The sequence below is a fragment of the Anguilla anguilla genome, chromosome 18 (assembly GCF_013347855.1).
Source record: "Anguilla anguilla isolate fAngAng1 chromosome 18, fAngAng1.pri, whole genome shotgun sequence".
Lineage (NCBI taxonomy): Eukaryota > Metazoa > Chordata > Actinopteri > Anguilliformes > Anguillidae > Anguilla > Anguilla anguilla.
In genome coordinates this window covers 9,509,379-9,533,938 of record NC_049218.1, presented here as the reverse complement: position 1 = coordinate 9,533,938, position 24,560 = coordinate 9,509,379, and the positions used below count along the sequence as shown (strand labels likewise).

The 24,560-nt window shown below is 45.0% G+C and overlaps 1 protein-coding gene across 1 annotated transcript; it reads right to left on the bottom strand.

Annotated features, from left to right (window-relative positions):
• Positions 1–5,299: 5,299 nt before the first annotated feature.
• On the bottom strand, positions 5,300–23,961 carry stox1 (storkhead box 1). Its single transcript, XM_035399443.1, has 4 exons — positions 23,273–23,961; positions 9,331–9,483; positions 6,517–8,770; positions 5,300–5,800 (listed from the first exon to the last, which is right to left on the bottom strand). The coding sequence occupies exons 1-4, from the start codon at positions 23,601–23,603 to the stop codon at positions 5,659–5,661; spliced, it is 2,880 nt and encodes a 959-aa protein (XP_035255334.1). The 5' UTR covers positions 23,604–23,961; the 3' UTR covers positions 5,300–5,658.
• Between the last annotated feature and the right edge of the window lie 599 nt (positions 23,962–24,560).

Genomic DNA, 24,560 nt, shown 5'->3' with positions numbered 1-24,560 from the left:
CTTAGTCATAAGGTGTGTAATATTATAACAGACCAATGCATGTGCACTAAAGAAAAAACGAACAAAAAAAAGAGATATGCAGATGCGTGTGAATACATAAATCAGAGTACAGATAACATGTTTTGAGCCTTCCAGGGTTTGGTCTGAAACAGCTGCAATTAAATGTGTTTTTGATACACATCTTACAGTGTAACTTAACCCTTTAAGGTGTAAGATCACAAATACATGATTAGAATGTTCTTAACGGAACATTAATGTAATAATATCTAATGCTGATGCAACAATCACTACTGGTAATTGAAAGCAATGAAGTTCTAGAACATGTGACGCATAATTCTAATTCTAATTCCTAACAATCAAAACCTACTCTTCATAGGGTTCATGATGCTTTGCACCTATGGCTTTGGGTCAATTCTCTTACAAGTCACCCTTTGAGGTTCACTTTATATCAAGCATTTTATACCAAGCATTTCATGATTCTGAATTGTAGTATATCGAGGTATCGCTGTGACAGACACCGCTTTGATAGTATTTCAATTTGTTTTGATGGAAGGAAAGTAGTTTTAGTGTCTTGCTCACCTTTTTTAATGAGCTTGATATTGATGAGGCATAAATGTTCTGCTACCTCGGCTTTCTCACAGGTCTGGGTGACTGAGAAGGACTAGCAGACTGCAGAGCATCTCAGGAGCGTCAATGAAACAGCTGAAGTGGATGAACTCAAAAAGATTTCAAAATCTTAACAATTTTAAACAAGAAAAAATATGGACAAACCACAAAGCATTATTTTAGGCTTGTATATAGATGGGAAATACCCAAACTAAACAACGAAACCGTCGCACAAGTCAAGTGATACTTTACTACCCCATTTTGGCTGCCTTAATAAACAGGCATAATACACAACAAAAATATTTTTTTTAAATCCACATCAAAACAACACAAATTTGAAATCTCATAAAACCTTATGGCTGGAATGACATCTTCCTCTAGTCTTGACAGCATAATTTGCATTAAGGAGTCTTTTTTTTTTTGATGTTGAGGTGCCATAAATGTCCACGTGGCAACTGCATCTCCCAGACATGTACAAAGACATGACAAAATTGCCTTCACTGGTATTTGCACGGAAGGAAAGCAGAGCAAGGAAACTCCACCACACCCACCAGTAATTTATTTTTCTTAAACAAACTGTTTCACTACAGTGCCTAGTCATGAAATGACCAACATTGGCCTGAACTGAACTGGCGAACGGAGGTGTGCCTAAGGTGTGAGGAGAGACAGTAACACGCGTGTATGAATGCCCCTTAGGCACACCTTCGTACAGGTGCACCACTCTGCTCCCACCTGTACGAAGGTGTGACTAAGGTGGGAGCAGAGAAAATGGTGCACCTCCAGAGTAGTTAGAAGCTGGTTTACAAAGAATAAATGAGCCGTGGGGTTTGTGTGCCAGGTGGGGGCATTTGTGTGCTGGGTCCTCTGGCTGCTCCTTCGCTGGTCTACGCTCGTTGTTCTCCCCTGCAGGAGCAGCCTGGTGTTAGCCGCTCTGCTCCTGCAGCTCCTCCTCTTGTAGGCCCGTGTCCACGCCTGCTCCGTACTTTGCCCCCTCCCCCGCACCCTGATGTTCTCCTTGTGCGTCTCTTCGCTCACTCACCCGGCCTCATCTAGGGCCTGATCTTCTTCAGCCGGGCCTGTGAGCACACCTCCACCACCCTGAGCAGAGCAGCCCAACTCCCTCCTCCCTCCTCCTGGCATGGCACCTTCTCCTCCATCTCATGCACCTCCTCCGTCTCCAGCTGCAGCCTGGACAGCGAGTGGCACTCCGTCTCCACCAGTCACCCCCAGGCCTCCTCCGATACCCCCCTGCCAGGCCGCTCCTCACTTTTCCACTCTCTGGCCTCCACATGCGCCTCCATCAGCTGCAGCTGACCCTCCAGCATCAGAAGGCTGTAGGACTGCAGCTTGTCCAAGATCACCTCCCTCTCTACATGCTTCTCTGTCTCCCGCAGCTCCTGCACGCACCTCCCCTGCTGTGAGGCCTGCACCGTCAGGGCCTCCTCCAGCCTCTCACAGAGAGCCCTGTTCTCCTCCTTGCACCTCTGCTCCCTCTCCTTCTCCTTGGCCTTCGCCTCCATCAGCTGGGTCAGTGCTCGCCGTCTCACCTCCTGTTCCTCCACCACCTCCTCCACCCTCTGCCGCAAGCGTGCATTCTCCTCCTTGCGGCTCCTCCAGCACTGCTCCAGCTCTCCGTGCTGCTGCTCGCTGTCCAGGGGCTCCTCGGCCAGCCGCTCCATCCGCTCCTGCTCCACCCTGCCCTGCGCCCGCTCCTGCTCCACCCTGCCCTGCGCCCGCTCCTGCTCCACCCTGCCCTGCGCCCGCTCCTGCTCCACCCTGCCATGCGTCCGCTCCTGCTCCACCCTGCCCTGCGCCCGCTTGTCCTCCAGCTCCTCGGTCGGCACGGCGATGCGCGCGCCTCTTCTCGCTCGGCGGCCTTCCGCCGCGGGGTCCTCGCGGCGCTTGCGGAGCACGCACTGCTCCAGCGACTCGACCATGCTCCTGCAGCGCCCGGCGCTCTGCAGCACCTCGGACAGGCGCCGCCGCAGCACCGCCACCTCCATCCTCGCCTGCGTCAGCTCCTGCTCCTTCAGGCTGTCCAGCAGCTGGATTTCAGTCAGGATCTGCAGCAGTCTCCTGTTGCCTCCCAGCAAACCCTGCCACAGCGGCGCCATGGCGGCCTGCTGCCTCTCCTGCAGCACTGGGCTCGTCCCCTCCTTTAAAAACAGCAGGGACAGCTTCTTCCCCATCACGGCCCCCTAGTGGATTTAGAGCTCACCTCCAGGAACCGATTGCTCAAGAATATCAGCTTGCCCTGTCTTCGTGGGTGGGAGTCACAGGAAAATTCCATCTGATGACGATGAAAATGTGTTACTCTTATAGCTTAGAAGAAGAAGCTTAGAGAAGTTATGCTTATGACATCACAATACTTGTGTAAGATTGTACTGCTACCAGGATTCCACACAAGCTCTCCCCTTTGTGATGTCAAAATGTGATATTCTAATCTAGAATGTAAGGTATGATAGCTACCTACATTACAACTATGCAACCAAAATTATATACCTGCTTGCACAAAACATTGGCATTCAATGAAAATCCATCACATTTTATGATGGTGCAAGGTATCATTTTAAACACATTTGAATTGTGCTCTTATTTCAGCTGTTTGGTTTAAAAACAGAAGTGGACAAATATAAGGAATTCCAGAACTACGTTCATAATATTTATTTATTATTATTAATTTATTATTTGTTAAAAAAAACTTTCAGTGGAATAAACTGGCCATCTATTGTGTCCATTGAGGTTAAAATATATGCATATAAGTGTGTCACCAGACACCAGTGCATGGAGTATTCTTGTAGCAGTGGGACCCCTTTACAAGCACAAATGTCCTGATAATGTAAATGCAACCTACAATGACTTGGCAGTATTTACTAGATACTCTGGGTTTTTACTCAGGGTTAGGGTTCCTGCAAAGATGTTTAATCTGGGGACCTAGTACTGCAATTTATGCCAAGATCAAACCTCAGGGGAAAACAACACATAGGCCTATTTGAAAATAAAAAATTTGTCAAATTTGATTTAATGCTCAAATTAAAATTCAGCAATGACATTTGGTGGAATAAATCACATTACTAAGACTACCATGAGACAAGGAATAACAAGGAAGTGTGCTTAAGAGCAGATGTAGAATTAGAAATTCAAAGAGCAGGGGTGTCAAACTAAATGGTGGTTTCCTTTCAGTCAGCTGCCATTTAAGGCAATGGGAACAAGGAGTGCGGATTCCTTAGCCAATCAATGACTTAATGGACCACTGGTGCCGGAAACACTGAAAACCAGCAGACACGGAGGCCCACCAGGACTGCAGTTTGACACCTGTGTTATAGAGGCTGTAGGAAAGCAGGGGAGGCTGGGATTGGTTGGAACGCAGTTGATTTCCAGGCCACTAGGGGGCGCTGATCCCTGATCTGCTGTGGGGACAGCTGAACACATGGGACTACGTCAGAAAAATTTTACCAACATTAATTTGGAAACCAGATACTCTCTGTTGTACTTTTTCAGGAGAAAAGCACAAGTTGTCTGTGCCATTGGATCAGCAATTAAAACATCCACTACAGTCTGGAATAACTAGCAAGCTACACTACAGTATAGTAATCTCATGACTCATCTTTATAGGTGTAATGTTAACAGTATTTGCATAAATCGCTGCATCACTGCACAAAAAATTTGGTTAGCTATCTATTTAGCTAACCATCAGTAATCAAGTTCACACTTACAGAGTTCCAGAAGTTGGATTGCCAATTGTGTGTGTGTGTGTGTGTGTAGGAGTGTAGGAGACAGTTCTGAGGTTTTACTACCCAGTGAGGCCTATCAAGATATCAGCAGATGCATCACAGAGTAGGCTCAAACAGTGCAGTTCTCCTGCAGAAATACAATGATAACTGGCAGCCAACAGCATAGGCGTCGCATTCAATGACAGACACAGAGACACACACAGACAAGGAGCTGCTCAGCATTACATACGCATATGAGAGTTCAGTTTGTGTCACGACAAGCAATCAGCAGAGAGACTGATCACAAGCCCTTGATTGCATTGTTCCAGAAGCCCAAGGATCCTGCAAATGCCAAAACAGAGGAGGACATGAATGCCCATGCAGACATGATTGCAAGCACCCTGCCTGTAGCAGATTTTTAAAAAAGAATATCTGCATGATTTTCTTTCTTACAGAGTGCTTGTAATCATGTCTGTATGGGCATTTATGTCCTCATCTGAAACATGACAAATGACAAAAACATGACACCATGAGAAACCTGAGGGAAACGACCTTGGACAGACGGTCTAATATGAAATAAGCCTGCTTAGCAGACACTGCACAGTATGGGAACTGCAGAGCGGAACTATCTGTGGTCAATGACATCATCTACAGGGGAACCAAAATAGTCACCCCAAAGAGTCTAAGAAAAGTGATGCTTAAAAAGAGCCATGAATTTCCATTTTAGCCTATATTTTATTACGGACACAGGGCTGGATTCCTCCCAAAATTTCTTTTCACCAGGAAGTTTTAAAAAAAGAATTTGTTTTTACCTCACTTGCTTTTTTTTTTTTTTTTTTAATTTGTTTTCAGGAAGGGGGTTCCAGCTAAGGCTTTGGAAGTTGTTCCATTGACCCATTGTGATCATTATACACTTAATTTTTATTTGAAGAAATTGCCAATAAGCCCAATAATCTCCAATAATGACCAAGACAAGGAGATAATTCTAGACTCATTTGTCACATTTTAATTCCTGGCAAATGTCAACATGAAAAGTCAGAAAATGAAGTGTTGATAAAATATTGAACTCATTTTAGGTTTTAAGACCCCTAAAGTGTAAATTCACAGAAAACCTTGGGACCTCAGAAATAAAAGTCCCTCTGACAGAACAGTACAAAAATATTATTTTACACCAACAATCCATCATGCACAGGTCTGCAAATACACAATATAGGGTATGGATACTGAGCACCAGAGACATGGTAACCGTTTAAACTTTTATACACTGTGTATACATTTACATTTATACAATAAGACTGGAAGAGCCAGCGCTGAACGTCATATACAGTAACTGCAGTGCTCATACGTTCATGGTGGACGCAAGCTGCAGTACAGAGTTCTGGGGCCTCATGGAGTGCAACGTCTCCAAGTCCTGCAGGAAAATCCGCTGCTTCAGCCCTTCCACAATCCCCGAGCTGCTGGAGGTCAGGCTGACTCGAGTTCTGTGGGATAAGGGGCGGGGGGGGGGAAACATGAATGGTGTGTAACTCACATGACCACTTAAAATAAGTAGGCAATCCTGAATATTACAGTGCCCGTTAACAGTTTCAGAAAGAACTGAAGCATTTCATATGATAGTTCTGATTGGGAGGATTAGTGCCTCACATGGGCACCAAAACAAGGAGCATGAAATAATGCTAAATACAATAACACATAATATAAAGCAGGAACTATTTACAGTACTATAAAATAAACTTTTGAATGCAGCTTGCAATACGTCACATTCCTACATTTAATTCTGCTTCTAAAATTTTTTATTGTGATGAGACAAACTTGAATTTTTATGCATGCAGTCTTTATTTTCATTAGGCATGGCCTGCAGAATAGACAAATAGATGTTAAATAGGTGTTAAATCATAGCTTTTGAGCGACTGATGCTCAGCTCACTTGTCAAGTACTGTATTACTGAACATACAGGCCAGCACAGCTGCCAGATTCATCTGCACATTATAATGTGGAGGAACCGTTTTCTGTAGGGTGAAGTTTAGCCCAGTGTGAAGTTTAGTGCAGTTTAGTGTAGAGTACACTTTAGTAGCCACATCTGATTTCTAGATAATATTTCAGATTGGATAAGGCCCTAGATGGAAATGAACTTTAAGGACTGTAATCTCAAACCCAGGTTAAAATGTCCCGATTACACTATGACCCTTACGCTCACCTTGGAGAGTCGATCCCGCTGTCCCCCGTGCTGCTGTGGTTCTCCACCGCCTCCCCCGCGCCGGCTCCTGCAGGGGCGCCCTGACTGGCGGCAGCGGGACGAGGGCTGCCCGCGGCTCCCTGGTGCTCCAGCTCCTCTGGCCGTGGGCCGCAGCCCCAGCTGAACGACCGGCTCTCGGCTTCATCGGCAGATCTGTGCAGCGTCTCCGTGTCCGAGTCCGCCTCGCTGCCCTGGCAGCGGTCGAAGATGCAGCTCTGGACCACTTCGTTGGGCTCTGCTTCTCCCCCGGGCAGCAGCGGAACCTGGGGGGCCTGTGCAGGAGCTCCATCAGTCTGGGACACGACTGAGTGCCGCTGGGAATTCAGCTCATGCCACCTGCAGTCCACTTGTTGACTGGTTCCTAATACAGGCCCCTGGTGCACCCCAACCTCCTCCAGAAAAGCACAGTCCCGGTCCCCCTCAGTGGAGGACTGCTGATAGAAAGGGATCCTTTCTGATTGGCTCACATCGCTGCCCTCGTTCATGGAGTCCTCATTCAGATAGAGGGAGCTGCAAGCATCGTCATCCTCCACCGCCCGCTGGTAGAGCGCCTGGTCTTCATCTGTGCAGCTGTCGCTCTCTGTTTGTCCCGAGTCTACCCGCAGGCCACCGCTCTTTAATGGCTGTGGAGTGTGCTGCTGTGAGCCACAGTGACTGAGGCTCTGCTTCACGTCCCCCTTGCCATCTAGCTGTTGGGCAGACAGACCGAGTCTGTGTTGGGCGGTGGTATTTGGCCCAAATGGGGAGGCTGCTGTACTGCTCTGATGAGTGATTTGGGGTGGAAGCGGATAGGCCATAAGGTCACTATCCTTGTGGGGTGCCTGCCTTGTGGGGTGCCGAGGATGTAACCTACCCCCTGCGTTCCCATCCTGAGAAGCCTTATGCTTTGTACCCTTCCCATTATCATCCTCTAAAGCCCTGCCTCTTGCTTTAGACTCTGTCAGTTTCTTCATTTTGTCTTCTATTCTCAGGGTGCTGGTCTCCGGGTAACCAGAACTGTAGTCTCCAAGAAGCTCTTTGACTGGTTGGCTGTCTAATGTCAGTGCCTCGCAGGACCTGTCAATAGTGGTCACCGGTCTCCCAGTCCTGTTGGTGGATTTCTTTGTTTGGGATGGATCCCAGGACTTTGACCTGTGCCCCGCGTGCTCCCTGCTGTCCCCCGTCTGCCTGCTCTCTTCTGGCTTCCTCACTGGCCTACCCTGGAATGGGTTGTCAATTCGTTTCTTAAACACATTTTTGGTGTCCACAGGAGAAGAATGTTCATAAGCCTGAGGGACTGGTTCATCCACAGCCACCTCAGATCCAAGCAGGGAAGGAATGTGGTCCAGGTCTGGGTCAGCGGGGCAGCCTAAATCCTTCATCTTCTCCCTCTGCTTCTCCCTGGAGGAGCGTGTTTTCCTCTTGCTGCGGGCGGCCCTGGAGGAGGACCTCTTGCCAGGGACCTTGGCTGACGGGTGCCGCTGCTTGGAGGTCAGGATCTCGGTGGACACGCCCCGGTCGACCCCCTTGTCTCCACCCTTGTCTCCACCCTTGTCCTCCAGCTTCTTCATCAACACCGTGTGGCGCACCAGGTTGTCCACAGTCAGCTCAGGGTTAATGCGTCTGATGATGGCATGCTCCAGGTCCCGAGGCAGGTTGTTCAGGTCTTCCTCGTCCCGAACAGGCCACTCCGCCGGGGGGAACTGTCCGGAGTACGTGGCATACTCCTTCTTGGGCTTCTCCTTCTTCCCCACGTTTCGGCGGAAGAAGCTGAGGCCAAACTTGCGGCCCGGCTTCTCCTTGTCCTTGCGGCTGGTGGTGGACTTGCTCATCTCACTGGGCTGGTAGTGGGTGGCCGTGGAGGTGGACTGATGCTGGATGGAGGGCTTGGGGTCCCGGGGCCACCGGAGGCTTTTGGCTGTGCTCTCAGCGACGGAGTGCTGGTCCAGGACGGACGGGGCAAAGCAGCTGCAGGACTTGCAGTGCGCCACGGAGGGGGGGTCGGCAGTGCTGTCCATACAGCTCTCGCTGCTCAGCAGGTAGGTGATGGGCGGGGGGGAGGGGAGGTCGTTCTCGCCAGAGGTCCACCAGTGCTTGTCCTTGACAACGCTGTTGGTGATGAAGTAGGTCTGTGGAGTGACGATGAAGTAGCCTTCACCTGTGTGGTAGATCTTCCTCTCCTTTATCAGAGAGCCCAGAGCATTGTACAGGATATCCTGGGTGGGAATGGTCATACCTGCAATGGAATTTTACTTTCATGTAACTTAATTTGACTCTTTTTGCCCAATTTGGAGTTTCTCAATGCACTGCTGTATAAATGTCTACCTTGTACAAATGCAGACGTTATGCAAGTTGCTCTGGATAAGAGTGTCTGTTAAATGCCTGTAATGTAATGTAACGTAAGCCAATGTATAATGTCTCTCTGGATAAGAAGCACTGCTAAATTAATGCAATGCAATGTAAAACAATACAATGGTTACAAGGCAGCCTGAATGTTTGCCCCCCTCTAACACACAGCAGTGGAACAGAGATGACTCTAAGCCCAGCTTTGGCAGTAGGAGGGTAGCTGTGTTTACCAGGCTGTGTTCCCCTCAGGACATAAGAGAGCCCGAGCCTGTAACTGAGCACCAGCCTAAGCCTGTGCTGGGTACCTTTACCAATGGAGGCACTCAGAGGTCCCACAGCTCTTACAAACAAAATCTCTAAATGACAGGACAGATACTGCTGGACAAACAATAGTTTTGCGCCAACCAACACAATGGAATAATCCATCCGCAGGTGGCGGGAGGAGGTTACCTGGGTAAGCCTTCATCATGTGGCTGAACAGCGCCTCCTGGCTGACGGTGACCTGCGCTGCGTTCATGTCGGATATGACAGAGCAGAGCACTTCAGACAGAGGGATGAACTGGGACTGCACGATGGGAGCCATCTGCATGGGAGAGAGGTCACCTGGAACACACACACACACACACAAGCGTCATTATCTCAGTCAAGAGGACAAGTTTAGTTCTGTAGTCCACACATATCCACACAAGCAGGGCGTTCCTGCAAAAGAGCATCCGTGCTCAGCGAACCTAACCGGGGTAAATAAAGGTTAAATAAAAAAAAATGTTACTTTAAGCTTTTAAATTGAACCACCAGCTGACTGCTCTGCGCTATCTGTGAGACCCTGGTGAGCATCATCAGTAACTCAGCCGAGTGTGTGCTGTGAACAGACAGAAGGCTGGGGAAGGGAATCTTTACCCCTGGCCCTCAGAGTGCAGCTGAAATCATCCATTCACAGCACACAACACAGAACAGACAACGCTCCTAAGACGTTTAAGCATGCCACCCTCAGCCGTGCCAGTAGATGGCGCTCTTCCCCTTTTCTCAATGCAGCGCCACGTTTTGTGGGAACAGCTGTGCGGGAGCACTTTCACACAGGATCAAGAGGGGGGCGGGGCTGGTGAGTGACTGACAGCCTCAGGACGGTAAAGAACACCACTGTTCCTGCGCTCAGAGGATGTCCTGTCCAAATCCCCTCATTGTCTGTGTGCCTTTTTTTTCTTTTTTTTTTTTTTTTTTTTTTTTAAAGAAAAGAGGAAAAGAGGACCTTGACCTCAATGCTGCTGCAGGAACATGACATAACCGTGGGAAACACAGAGCGGCACAGAACAGAGCAGGCTCCAGCAATATTGAGAATTATCAATATCAATATACTGATGGAAAATATCTAAATAATTGAATATATTCAATATTTCATGCCAAACCATGGCATGTGACCGCATGTGTACTGGAAATAAAATGCTACACGATCCAGTAACAATTCACTTCATCATTCTTATAATAATTATGTTTTTCCCCCTCCAATTTTTTACCAGAGTTACCAGAAATGTAATCCAAAAAAACCTGTTTTGCAACATTTGACAATACAGGGGGAATTCTGCCTAGAAAAATTAGGCTAAGTCTTAAGCAGACTTAAACACATTTTACGCACTTGACTCAAAATCCTATCCTGATTCAGACCTTCCTGGTGACCTATAAAATAATTTGGCTCTGTCAATCATACACTATGATAAAGCTGCGCTTTGTTGTATATTACAGTACACATGATTGTTTTATTCTGACCATAGGAACAGAAGAATAATATTGAGTACCTGCCAATCATTGTCACTCAGCCAATTGTATCCTGATGTTGCTAAGGTAAAATCCAAACTTTGTTTATACTGGCATGAGTTGGTTTGTATTCCTTTTAAAGTATTCGCTCAAATCAGCTGTGTGAGAATTGACAACAAAATCTCAAGACCTATTGTTTGATTGGCAATGGCTTTTAAATTACCTATTTATTCCTGATACTCCCAAAAGACAGTATTTTTAGAAACATTAAAGTCTTTAAACTATGAAAAGTCTGGTTGTCGGCAAGCAAGCACAAGTTGGTTACTTAGTTGGCTAGCTAGCAATGTGGAAAAAATGCTCCTGACTTGTGCTAACGAAACCCTGATTGTGTTAGGTTTGGACAGGAAATCCTATTATAGCGTTCATTTACAATAATTTTTAAATATAAGGTCTGTTGGGAAACAGTGAAAATTTCATATGAGCTTCATACTGAAAATCATCCCTGGACCCTAGTGCAGAGCAGCACAGAGCAGCAGTACAGAGCAGCATAGAACAGCACATAGAGCAGTACCGAGCAGCAGCATAGAACAGCACATAGAGCAGTATCGCACAGCAGCACAGAACAGCACAAAGAGTAGGACAGAGTGGCACACAGAGCAGCACTGAGCAGCAGCACTGAGCAGCACACAGTGTGGGACAGAGTGGCACACAGCAGCAGCACAGAGCAGCAGTACAAAAGTCTAGAAATGACAACTGAATCTTATTTGAACCTGATCTAAAAATTAAAATAACTTTATCACTCTGGCTGTCAAGGATCAATGACTGATCCTCACAATGCTTTAAAACATCTTTTTCAGTACTGTTGATACATTTAAACTGTCCGTCATTAAATGTACAGATAAATTTTGTTATTATTTACCCATTTCTGAATCACCAAAAAGTATTTAAATATGGTCATTTTGGTAAGTGAGCCAAGTATGGTGTGTCAAACAAAACATTTTCGACTTATAGTCGGACCAAGAGCTACTGCTCACAATGTTCACTGGACCAATGGGATTCAGGCAGACAAAAGACCTCATTATTTGCATTTCAAAAGTTCTTCCAGAGTATGTTTGTGTACTGGAAGAACGGGACAAGGAGGCCTGGGGCGAATGAAAGGGGGTGTAGATTGGGGCTCCTGTTCTCTCAAACATTAGCAGGCGTGACTCTATTTGGGGATCACTCTTGTAACTGGCCTCTCTCCTGGGGGAAATGGCTCTTTGGATCCCTGTAACATGAGGAAGCGCGTCCGACATTCGGGCTCTTTGTTACATACAATGCGAGCACCACCGCCCCTCGGGTGCCATGGTAACGCCTGAAGCGGGGCAGGGGGGGGACTGGTGGCGGGACGAAGTGTGCAAGGCCACAGCGCTGCTGATGGGGGCGCCATGCAGAACACTCAACTAAACAGGGATGGGGGGGGGGAGTGGGGGAGTGACTCCATGAGTGCTTTAAACAGCCATATCAAGAGCCATCTCATATCAAAATTTCTGTATCCATCCCATGAGGAAGTTCAGTGCAGCATTTAATTTATGGATATTAATGGCACAGTAAGTGTGCCCATGGAAGTGTGCCTTTGAAAGACAAACAAATTACTATGCAATGAGGACTATCACAATATATCAAGATTTTGCCCCCTCAGACACATCAACTCAACCAAAGCAACTCAAGGTGAGAGATATGGTGCCCAATTGAAATTATTTACAAATCATGTGAAATACTAACAATGAAACTAATTGATCCCAGCCTCTTCACTTTCTGTACCATTTCAGCATCTCATTAACTCTCATACTAATTCAGTACCTCATTAATACTCATACTAATCAATATCTCATTCACCCTTCACCCTTAAAATATATTTTATGAGGGGGACCCAGAATTAGTGGTTATCTACTCAGATTACCGTTAAAAACCAGAAACAGAAATCATGTGACCCGTGAAAAACCTGCAGATCAACTTACATATTTACATAGAGAGGGTGTCAGATGGTCAGGTGACAAGAGAGACAGAAACCGGGGTTTATGGGATTAGCAGCTGTGTAAGCAAACTGTGAGTAAAGTGTAAGAGTAGGGAGCCAGGGACTGTGCTCTCTCCCAGTGGGAATACGGTATAATAATGTTACCCATAATGTGAAATGCATAAACAATTAGTGTGGTTATAGCACACATATAAAATCATCTCTTAGTTCTCAGAGTGAATGTTTTTCTTAAAATGGTGGTACTTGGTGGTGTGTTGACTCCGCCCTTTGAGGTTAAGGTGAGACATTAATGTGGTCCCATTAACTTGGGAGCATCGCTTGGGCGAGCAGTCTAATGCAAGACCTTAAAATACGGCCTCACATAAACGCAGTGTCCTCCTCGGGGTTACGCTGTGATTGCGCTACACCACACTGAGCCCTGCCCCAGTCCGGCTGAGGGGGAGTCTGGATGCACTAAAACAAATCTGGAGATGGCTGGAGAAATCAAGGTTTTTTAAAAACCATTATTAATGTCCTTTTTTCAATCTGGGAGGGAGCAGAACTCCTAAAATGGAGCTGAGAAAGAGAGCGGAGCTGGCCGATGTTCCCTGCTATGGCTGTAAGCCCAGGCAAGGGCAGGTCTGACTGGGTGGGGCAGATGCCTGCATGCTGAGAAAAGGGCCTCAGCTACAGGCCCCAGCAAATGGAGTCCAATGCTTTAGCTAATAATGACACCATACGCTACAGTCAGCTACATGCCCCAGCATACAGAGTCCAATGCTTTAGCTAATAATGACACTGCACCCTACAGTCAACTACAGGCCCCAGTCCATGAATTACATTGCTTTAGCTAATAATGACACTGCACCCTACTGTCAGCTACACTGCAGGATGAATGAGTTGTATAATTGAAATCATACTCCAGGGCTTTTAAAACCCCAACTGAATTATGACAGGCAGACATCTACATAAAGCACTCTGCTGAAGAGTCTCTCTACTCACTGACTGATGTGATCCCTTACAGTCACAGGAATCACATTTGCAGAGTTTGATTGCATTATGGGATGCCTTGGCACAAACACTAGGCTGATTCAGGGAGTCCATGCTGAACAGACCAGCAGAAATCACACTCTCACTGAGAGCTGTGTCAGAGCACACAGCTGCTCCGGACACGTCCCAAACCAAGCTACCTTTACTTCTTACCTTTACTGCTGTCCTTAACTTCTTACACTATATGACCAAAGGTATCTGAACACCCCTTAGTCTGTGGCCGTTTTACATGGTTTGGGCTAGGCCCCTTGGTTCCAATGAAGGCTAATCTTAATGTTACAGCATACAATCACTTGATTCGCTGGACCTCTGCCCAAGTTATTGCAGGTAATTATTAGCCAAACAGAATAGTCTACTGTAAGACATCACATAACAAGAGAGCAGAGAACTGACTTCAGTTCACAGCATGTTCGTGTGCGTTGCGTACATGTTGGCAGCATGTTTGTGTGTGTTGTATACCGGTTGGCCGTATGTTTGTGAGTGTTGTGTACAAGTTAGTTTACTGTGTACAATGTTAGCCTCTAGCATGAACATTCTCAGAACTTTTCCTACAGGCTACAGTTTCCATGGACTCCCAACCCGCAAAAGCATTTAACCGGAACACGCTGCCCTTTGTGCTCTCACAGTCTGGCTGTGGGGGCAGCACGGGGTTGCAGGGTTCCCTCCCCTCCAGTACAGCAGTTTATCATCATATTAATAAACACACTGGTGATCCCACACATCTGAGTGTTCATATCCAAACCCCCACACACCTGACTGCACGTATCCAAACCCCCACACACCTGAGTGTGCGTATCCAACCCCCCAAACACCTGAGTGTGCGTATCCAACCGCCCACACACCTGAGTGTGCGTATCCACACCCCCCCACACCTGAGTGTGCGTATCCAAATCTCCTCCCACACCTGAGTGTGCGTATACAACCCCCGAAACATCTGAGTGTGCGTATCCAACCCCCCAAACACCTGAGTGTGCGTATCCAACCGCCCACACACCTGAGTGTGCGTATCCACACCCCCCCACACCTGAGTGTGCGTATCCAAATCTCCTCCCACACCTGAGTGTGCGTATACAACCCCCGAAACATCTGAGTGTGCGTATCCAACCCCCCAAACACCTGAGTGTGCGTATCCAACCCCCCACACACCTGAGTGTGCGTATTCAAACTCCCACAAACCTGAGTGTGCGCGCATTGAAACTCACATTAACCCTAACCCAATCCACATAAACTACACAATCCTGTGTTTTTTTTTTTTACAGATGTATTAACAGTAAACACTGTAATTAAATATTTTGAGCCCTTGGGGTGTACAGGAAATTTGACTTATTCATTTACAAAATAAATGAGAAAAAAAAACCCAATGTTTTCAGCAAAATGATTTTGAATGCAATGTTATAAATACCAATACCGATAATTCATTACCTTTTATCTGATCATAATTACAATCTCTAATCCCCCTTCTAATCACACACACACGCACGCACCCTCCGTGTGCCAGCACAGCCTGTTCTCTGGGCCCACATTTTCTCGTATTTCTTATCTCCTGCACTTGCTTATCCCCTCCTTCGCTTTTCCAGTACACCTCCCTGCCTTTCAGAAAACCCAAAGCTGCAGAATCTTATCGGCAAGAACACATATCAGCTCTGTACAAATCGCATTCTCTGCAGCTTCCACCTAAGCAGTGTGAGAGTGACCGATGGAAAGAAACGTCTATGGTGCCCGACATGCCACAAAGCCACTCTAGGGCTGCTGGGAAGGCCCCATGCTTTTGGAAGGGGTGTCTTCATTTCTGCCAGCAGTGTGTGTGAGGCAGGCCACGGCCACTCACATGAGCACTGAAAGAGCTTTATGAGTCCCGGTCCCATTGTGGGTGGAGCCAAGAGTGATTTGGAGTGGGTGCTGGAGGCAGACTGAACGTCTCACCTCAAGAGTTAATCTTCTGCAATAAGATCTGTTCCGACTAAGACCCTCCCTTTCAAGGTGAGGCCACAGCTGGGAATGTCACGGGATTACACACCAACACAGCTTTCACATCTGGGAATGTCGTGGGATTACACACCAACACAGCTTTCACAGCTGGGAATGTCACAGGATTACACAGCAACACAGCTTTCACAGCTGGGAATGTCACAGGATTACACACCAACACAGCTTTCACGGCTGGGAATGCCACAGGATTACATACTAACACAGTTTTCAGGGATGGGAATGTCACATTATTACACACCAACACAGCTTTCACAGCTGGGAATGTCACATTATGACACTGTAACCCAGCTTCCATGGCTGGGAACGTTGCAGGATTACAGACCAACACAGTTTCCTGTGAAAAACAGAGCATTTATTTTGCCATTTCCCGTGGCGTACCACCAGCTATTCCTTCATACAGTTATAGAAACATGCAATTCCATTTGGCTGAGTGAGAAACTCGGGGCAGCTTCAATGTTGGAGCTGAAGTACCAACACTGATAAAGGTGAAGTGAAGTAGACCCACACACACACACACACACTAATATCAGGAAGAGATGACAGACCCAAGAGATTGCATTTTAAAGGAAAAGAGGAGGTAGACAGAGCTAGACCCATTGTACACATAGAGAAATACCAGGAATTCACCCAGCCAAGTGCACAAAGCACCAAATTAAGTGAAAATTGTTTAAAAAGAAAGGGCACTGCACGATTTAGCATACCACAGGTAAAACCAGGACCGCATCAAATTACCACCTAAAGAAAAGCTGCTTTCCTGCTTACAATGGGGGGGGGGGGGGTTGATGGAGGGAATGCAGACGAAAGAAAACACCTGCCAGACAAATGGTGGGGAGAGACCGAGGCCCTTCCGAACATTTGTCTCTTAAAATTTGTTTTCACAAACACAACTGGCTCACAACACAACCTCATATCATACCCAATATTGAGTGAGAGGACTTTTTCCCCAAAAACACACTTATTTATTCAGACAAGCAATGAAATAGGCTACCTTCTGAATTAATCGCAGACAAACCTCAACAGGATATCCTAACCTTTAAGAACCTTGTAGCTTATAAAGATAAAGCAAACTCCCGTCTTGTAAGTCAAAGACAGCCCAAAAGGCACTGTTCCCATGAGTATTAAATCCTTAATCTCCAACAAACTGCCATGTATGTGTGTGCACCCCCCCCACACATAATCTCCCACTGACTGGCAGGTATGTGTCCCCCCCCACCCCCCACACCTAATCTTCCACTGACAGCCATGCATGTGTGTGCCCCCACCATACATCTAATCTCCCACTGATTGCCATGTATGTGTGTGCCCCCACCATACACCTAATCTCCCACTGATTGCCATGTATGCCCGCCCCCCTCCTCAGAATTCTTGCTTCTTCCCTCCCTCCCTCCTAACAGAGAGAAAATGCAAGAATCCTGGGTTTCCGTTTCACACAAATCGATCTGTGAAGTTGGGCCATTCCTAATGTGTTTGGAGCAGCTGATCCGGACGCAGCACGTAAACGTAACCCTAAGCATTCCCACAATCCCAAACAAGACAAGCTGCTAGTGTGGCTAAGATGCTCCACTAACAAGTGCTTAAGTTACTTAATGCGTTTACATCCAAATACATCGAATGAAGGGAAAGTTTTATTCTTATTCTTATTATGACAAGAGTAAAAACAGAATTCCATCAGGAGCATGAAGGCAAACTGCACTAAATGATTGTAGGGTTACACCCGAGTACTTTAAAGAGAAAAACAAATCCGTCAAAAATAAGTAAAAATAAATAGGCTAAATGATCCCCAAAGTGGTACTCATGTACAGGAATAGGCAGTGGATTTAGCTGTTGGTTGTGAGTTAAGTGCTTTTCTATGACTGTCAGTAAACTCCACCTAGCGCAGTTAGGGTTAGGGGTTAAGGGTTAGGGGGTAGGGGGAAGTGCAGTTTGGGTGAAGGGAGCCAGCTTCCTGAGCAGGGGAAAAGGATGTAGGGATGGCACAGAACTGCCGTGTTCGTGAAAGGGGGTCAAACTTATCAATGGAGGATGTGGCCTCTCTTCCTATGTGGTCTAATAAAAGCATACTTAGTCAAGAAACAGTAAACACACACACAAGTACACACACACAAGCATATCAAGTATACACACAAACACTCAAAAAACACACACAAGCATGCATGCAGAAACACACACACCAGACTCATAAACAAAAATTCTGGATTAATTTTATCACCCCAAAGTTCAACAATACACCAAAAAGTCACCCATTAATACCCCAATAACACCCCAACCACACCTCAACAACAAGAATGCCGGACTCACCCATTTTTTCTCAGCTTTTAATCACTTCAAAACACACCAACTTTACAACCTGTGAAACTAATCTGAGGACAAAGGTTTTTCAAGCTCAAAACGGTAAATGTTCAAGGTCTATTTTCAAGGCTTAGGCTATTTCAATAAATGTAAAAATGTTAAGTTTTCCCTACCCTTGTTTTTAAAGTAGCAGAGACGTGTTCAATTTTTACATTTTTGATAAAAATCAGGGTTCCTAGGACGAAGCTTAGCAACAGTCGATGGGACGGTAGCTGTCATGGTCCATTTTATCGCTATGGCAACATCTCATTGGCACCATACTCATACTGTGAACGTGGAGCAGACACACGTACAGGTAAAACCTCAAAACTAGTGATTACACCATGTTAAACCAGAGCAAAAGCAGTTGGCTACCTGCCAACACTCCATACCCCAGTTTATTTCCCCTGAGACAGAGTCACGGTCATATCTGTGAAATTCCAGTGTACATGGTTCATTTTTTTTCTAAAGTCTCATGCCTAGACCCCGTAATTACCGCTTGCAGAAACTTCAAAGATAATTTGTGCGCATACGTACACAACAGTGCGATTTAATGAAAGAAGAAAAAGTGGTCCTAATGAGGAAAATGTTTGTGTTCTTTTACAAGCATATGTTTGTTGAACTTTGACCCCCCTGTATATGAGGAACATCTGGTGTATTTATTTGGTGTGGTCAGCGATGACCCCTGGGGGACCGATGGGGTGGAGGGCAGGGCTCAGCACACGGGGACAGCAGGGCATGTCACTCAGAGAGGAAGGCTGAGTCCTGAGTGCTTTCCACGGTTAACAGGGCAGAAAAGAAAGCCCAAGAAGCTTTATGAAAAAAGAACCCGTTTGGAACTTCCCTCCTCATTAGAGTCCAAACTGCAAGTTTCACTCACATTCATCCAACTGAAGGAATGGCAAGAGAGGGACATAACACTTTGCCTTTGACCATGCACTCGCAGAGTGAGAAGCATTTCCAGTAAAAATGGCTCACAAAGGCTGATGGGATACATGATCACATCCATCTCGCCTCCCTAAAAGTCCACTGCAGATACAGAGCAACTGCCAACCTTACATTTTCAAGGATCTTTCAAAAATACCGGCTGAGTGAATTCACGTTGTCACTTGAACAAAGTTCAAAGCAAATGGACATTGTTTCGTTTTTTTAATGATACAAGAAGGGTCCATTGTGCAGAGTGATGCTGGACAACTAATTACTATAGAGATGCTTAGCATGAATATTTTACCCCCAGGATTCTGCTGCTATTTCAAGCACAATCCTGCAGTTATTTAATAATGCAGAGGCCACAAACAGACATGGTGAAGGAGGCCTCCGATTTCACCTGAACACACAGGGTGAAAAACAAGGCCGATCTACGACCAACCAATGATATGCAAGGCTACAAAAACACATGGGAGAGATGACTGACTCAAATGAGAAAGACTTATGTGAAAAAACTTGCATTATATAATGTCTCCAAACCTTTAGTCATAGAATAACCTTAATCCTATACCAAGGCCTAGATCACAGCTAAAGGAAGCTTCAAAGACTCATATTTTCTTATTTAGCAGCTAAACAGTATAATTAAAATGCCACTGAAAATGAAGCTCCATCAAAGTCTGAGTCTATGAAATACAGACACATACTTTGAGAGATTACGCATTTAGATGCAGAAACTATATAACCTTCATTTTAACTGTATCATCTCCACATGAGCCAGCATATCAAAGGATGCTAATTTCACTTATAATATAAGACATACAATGGTATTATAATTCCGTACGGGTGCTGGTAGACATGCATTTTCAAACGGAACACAACTATACCAGAACTGGACAACATTGAAATCCAGAAGCCATAATATTCAATTTCTTACATCATTGAAGGACTGCTGTGAGACACAAATGATCCCAACCAGAAGTCCAGCCAGATCTTTAACCCAGCAGCAGTGAGAGTGATGATCCCACACAGCAAATCAAGCCGGTTATTTAACCCAGCGGCAGTGAGAGAGAGATGATCCCACACAGTAAGTCCAGCCAGATCTTTAACCCAACAGCAGTGAGAGAGTGAGTGTCCCACAGAACATGTCCAGCCAGATTTTTAACCCAACAGCTGTGAGTGAGTGATGATCCCACACATCAGGCAAGTGCTATTTTGTGTGAACATCATGGTGGTCCTTCGGAAGGCAGAAAAATGGCTCTTCGTCCTCATTTTACAAAAAGGAGCAGTGGCAGCCTGGGAACAATCACTCTTTTACTTCCAGGGACAGAACGAGGGAACCAGCCTCATAAATCAAGTCTTCAGATTCCTAAAGCCAGCATTACATTAACCCTTTCCTTCACGCCCAGCATAACACAAGCACATACCATTATCCACAAACCTGGACTTGACTTTCTAGGAACATTTCTGTCAATTGGCAACCTAAAGGAGTTTTGTACAGGAGGGAATTCACTACATATCAATACAACTAGCCTATATCTCAAAATCATGACTGGCGCAGCCATTTATCTGCTGTTAAAAGAGGTGTACATTACCTATCATAAAAAACTCGTATACTGGAAATTCATCCTTAGCAATGAATATTGAAAACTGAAATTAGAAGTGAAGAGATCCATTAAATTCTCAGATAGGATGTACAATTTGCATTATGTGTGTGTGTTTATGTGTGTGTATACGCCTGTGTGTCTGTATCTCAAGAACAGCATCTCTTTCAGACTCTGTATCCACTTTAAGGGGGACAGTTTTTAGTGCATAACAGTCGAGCTCACAGCCAGTGTCAGGGATCTTGCTCTAACCCCAACCCTTAGCCCAAATCTCTGCAGCAGAATGTGTGCATATTAGCTGTAGCGTCTCAGACGCACATTAAGCCCTGCAGAGCTGTGCTTCTATACAGACCCTGGGACAAGAGGGAGGGGAGGCTGGAGACACTGCAGTCATACTCAACCCCGCCCATCGTAAAAACACACTACAGCCGTACTCAGCTCTGTGTATAGGAAAGACACACTACAGTCATACTCAACCCGCCTCCCCCATAGAAAAGACACACTACAGTCATATTTAACCCCCCACTGTAAAAACACACTATAGTGTGTAAAGAGATGTGGAGCTTTTTCAGCAACTGTCCTTTCAATTATACTGCTTGTCCTGATATTTAAAAGCACAGATCTGGTCCATACAGACCAACTAACATGCCAAATAAATAAAGCTAGTGACATAGCCTATATTAGCAGCTGCTATTGGGTTTGCCCCATACCAAGAGAGGATTAAAACTAATATTACATGGCAAATTAAGTTGAATGTTGTTACAGGTTATATTTGTCACAAGTCTAATTAGAGAAAATAAAACATCTTGTGCCTTATTACACAACTAGTGCAACAATGCAATACATGATTTACAGAACATGCTGTCATTATTTCCAGTGAAAAATACATCCTGAGATGGAGTCCCAGACCCCAGTGCTGGTCAGGGCAGAGAGGGGTAAAGCAGGTCACTGCCTCAGGTTAGACATAAATACTCAGAATCAGTGGGGATAAAAAGCTCTCTTTCCTCTCTGTATAGACATACAGGCAATGAAAAATCTACAGGTGATTCAGCTAATTTGCATCAAAAACTAACTTGTATAAAGTTTTTTACTGTATGTTTTCAACAAATGCAGGATATTGACAGTTAACAAAAACATCTTACAGTTCCGATGCACCAATACTAAAGAAACCTGATACAGATGGTCAGGTCCATGTGCAAGTTTATCTGAAAGGCAAATATTTGTGGGAATTTTCATCAAAATGAAGGGAAAATTGAAAGGATGATTGACATTGATATTGTTATGACAGTATGGTGTAAGTACATAAAAGATTATTTATATAGCACCTTTCAAGTTCAAAGTGCTTCACATAGGCCTAAAACATACATAAATGAATAACTAAAATAGATACATGTAAAATATAAAATTAAAATAAAAACAATAAAACAAACATACAAACAAAGCCACACAACAAAGACCAAGCAGGGACTTCAACTGAACTTTACTGTACTGCGGTCATAAAACACTTCATGCACTTAAATATGGGCCGAATGCCAAATAAAGGCCTAATGCTAAAGCCTTTGTTCCTGAAAAGGCTCCGTAACAGTTAGACATGTGTTATCTAGAGGGTTGCACATTACAAAGGGCCCTAGGTAAACAGCTCATGTTTTCAAAAACGTTGATGCCCCCGTTAATCTGTGCAGCTTGCTTCTTCTGGGGTCGCTAATAAATTTGGCAAATGGCATTTAAAAATAGCAGAAAAAAGATAATCAGGCCATCTACAACAATACACATTCCGATATATTGTGTTAAATGCGAGTATGTATAGCTAATCACAGATAGGGACAGACAAACAGATCCATCGCAAACAGGCGAAATGACCGGGCATTCCGTCATGCAGTTTGTACTATCTGACATTCACTCAGTTTCCAAAAGTTGATAACTCGAAATCCGCACGAGACAATTGCCTGAACACGATGGACTAAGGATTGACGTATACAGTTAAAACAATCAAACGGAGAAGACCACAACCAGTGAACAACCTACTGGCTGCCACAACGCAGAGCACTGGACAGTTTGTCTACGTTCCCACACTTTTCATTTACTATTGCACAGCCACACTATATGTCTTTGGGAACTATTTTAAATTATGCACGCCAAAATCACTGCACAAGAACACAGATCAGTTTTATAATGGGCAGGCGATCTTCGAGCTTGGCTTGCACAGCAAATATAACATAACGTTGATTTGAAGCTCAATAAATTCCAGAACCTCGAGGTTCTGGAATTTAGAGCACAAAAACGATTGAGTTTTTTTGTAAGAAGTGAGTATCAAGTAAGCAAACTTTCCAAAAAATAAATAAATAAATAAGGTCAGGTTAGGTGGGTCTCTGATCTGTAGGAAGAGATTTTCGCCCCATGCGTGTAAACACGAGAGAGAAAACAGAAGACCGAAATAACTACAGCTCCGGACACTCGGTTGGATCTCAGGTCCTTGTCAATTTTCACGCCTTTATTGTTTTATTCTTTTATCGCGGCGGGCTGCTAAGTGCAATGTAAACACCGTTCACTCTACAGTTTCACTCGCATGCATTTCTTCCAGCGTTCCGTCAACACCTTGAAAAGGTTGTTACACTTCACGGAAATAGGGTGCAGTTACTTTTTAGTAGTGCGTTATCAGCAATTGAGGAATGTTTTGCTATTGGAGTGCATCTTAAAAACAACAATGAAAGAATTATGCGCACTAGTGAAGGAAGCCGAAATGGAGACTTACCCACAGCTCGGATGTTAAATCCTCTCGGAGACCGCAGCGCCCTTCGCATCCACGCTTCCCTCACTACTTCCAAATGGTTCGCATTCCCTTGGACTATGAGCACAAAATTCTCCATCCAGCCCTGGAAATAAACCTCTGCCATGGCTTTGACCAGTCTCTTATTCCAAAAGCTTCGCGTGTTTTGCGATTTAAAATCCGCAAAAATTTCTCTACCGCTCGCGCTGGACGCATTGTATTTCCCCCCAGCAGTTCTCGAGCTCTCTTCGTCCTTACCAAAGACCAGCGCGAGAGACGCCGGGGACAGCTGCACAACCCGCTGCTGTTGGGACATGATTCTGATATGTTAACGTCAAAAATCTCCTTTCATACCGAAAACATTCGCGTGAAGACCTTCCCCTCTCTAAAAGTATCGGATGTTTCGCCGTTTACTTCCTTGATCCAACCTACTATTTGTCACATTCCTCCAAGCTACTACAGAGGCTAACCTGTAGTGTAAATGCCTGGATAGTTTCTTCTCGCTTCCAAGGTAACCCGTGATGACGGTGGCAGAAGGGGCGGTATTGAGAGAATTAGGCACTGAAGATAGACCAATTAAAATAGTTAAACTTGATCACAAAGGCGTGCTTTGCTTGGGCGTAGGTTACCAATCTCGAGGTCAGGTGCAAATAAATCGTCTGGAGGTGTTTACAACTGTGTTTGGGGTCGATGCATTTGACGTCATACTAAAAAGAAAAATTGATTATTTCGACGTAATTTTTAAAAGAAATTGTATGAAATCCTGTTTTGCAAAGAATGTTAGTCATTTGCTGGTCTAATAAAAAAGGATGTATATGTACAATATTAATTTGTAAGTTTGTGTGAATGCAATAAATCATTGGTGTATTCCACCAGTATTTTTTTGCTAATTTTAATTGCAATTACATCTCTTAAAAACGATACTGATGCACTAGCAATGCTAACTTAAATAATCTACTACACTTCGATTTGCTGAAAATACTGAGCCTTATGTAGGGTGTGTGCGTGCGTGCGTGTATTTCGGCTTCAAGATTTTCCCTGGTGAAAATACCATTCTAGACATCCAGGCAGCAATACAGCAATTTTTAATGCGGATTTTAAACGGGAAATTTTAAGTGCATCAAAATAATTGACAGATAATAAAAATCCAATATTTATACAGGTCATTGTTAATGTGGAGCTTTACACCAGGAATTAATATTCTCCACATTAGGAAAAGACACCACCCTCAAAGATGCAAACATATATTTTATAATGAATCATGTTTCGTTTT

Coding starts and splice junctions, on each gene's coding strand:
- stox1 (XM_035399443.1), bottom strand. CDS start 23,603: ATGTCCCAACAGCAGCGGGTTGTGCAGCTGTCCCCGGCGTCTCTCGCG. Junction 9,484..23,272: donor ATTTAACATCCGAGCTGTGG/GTAAGTCTCCAT, acceptor TGTGTGTTCCAG/GTGACCTCTCTCCCATGCAG. Junction 8,771..9,330: donor CATGATGAAGGCTTACCCAG/GTAACCTCCTCC, acceptor ATTCCATTGCAG/GTATGACCATTCCCACCCAG.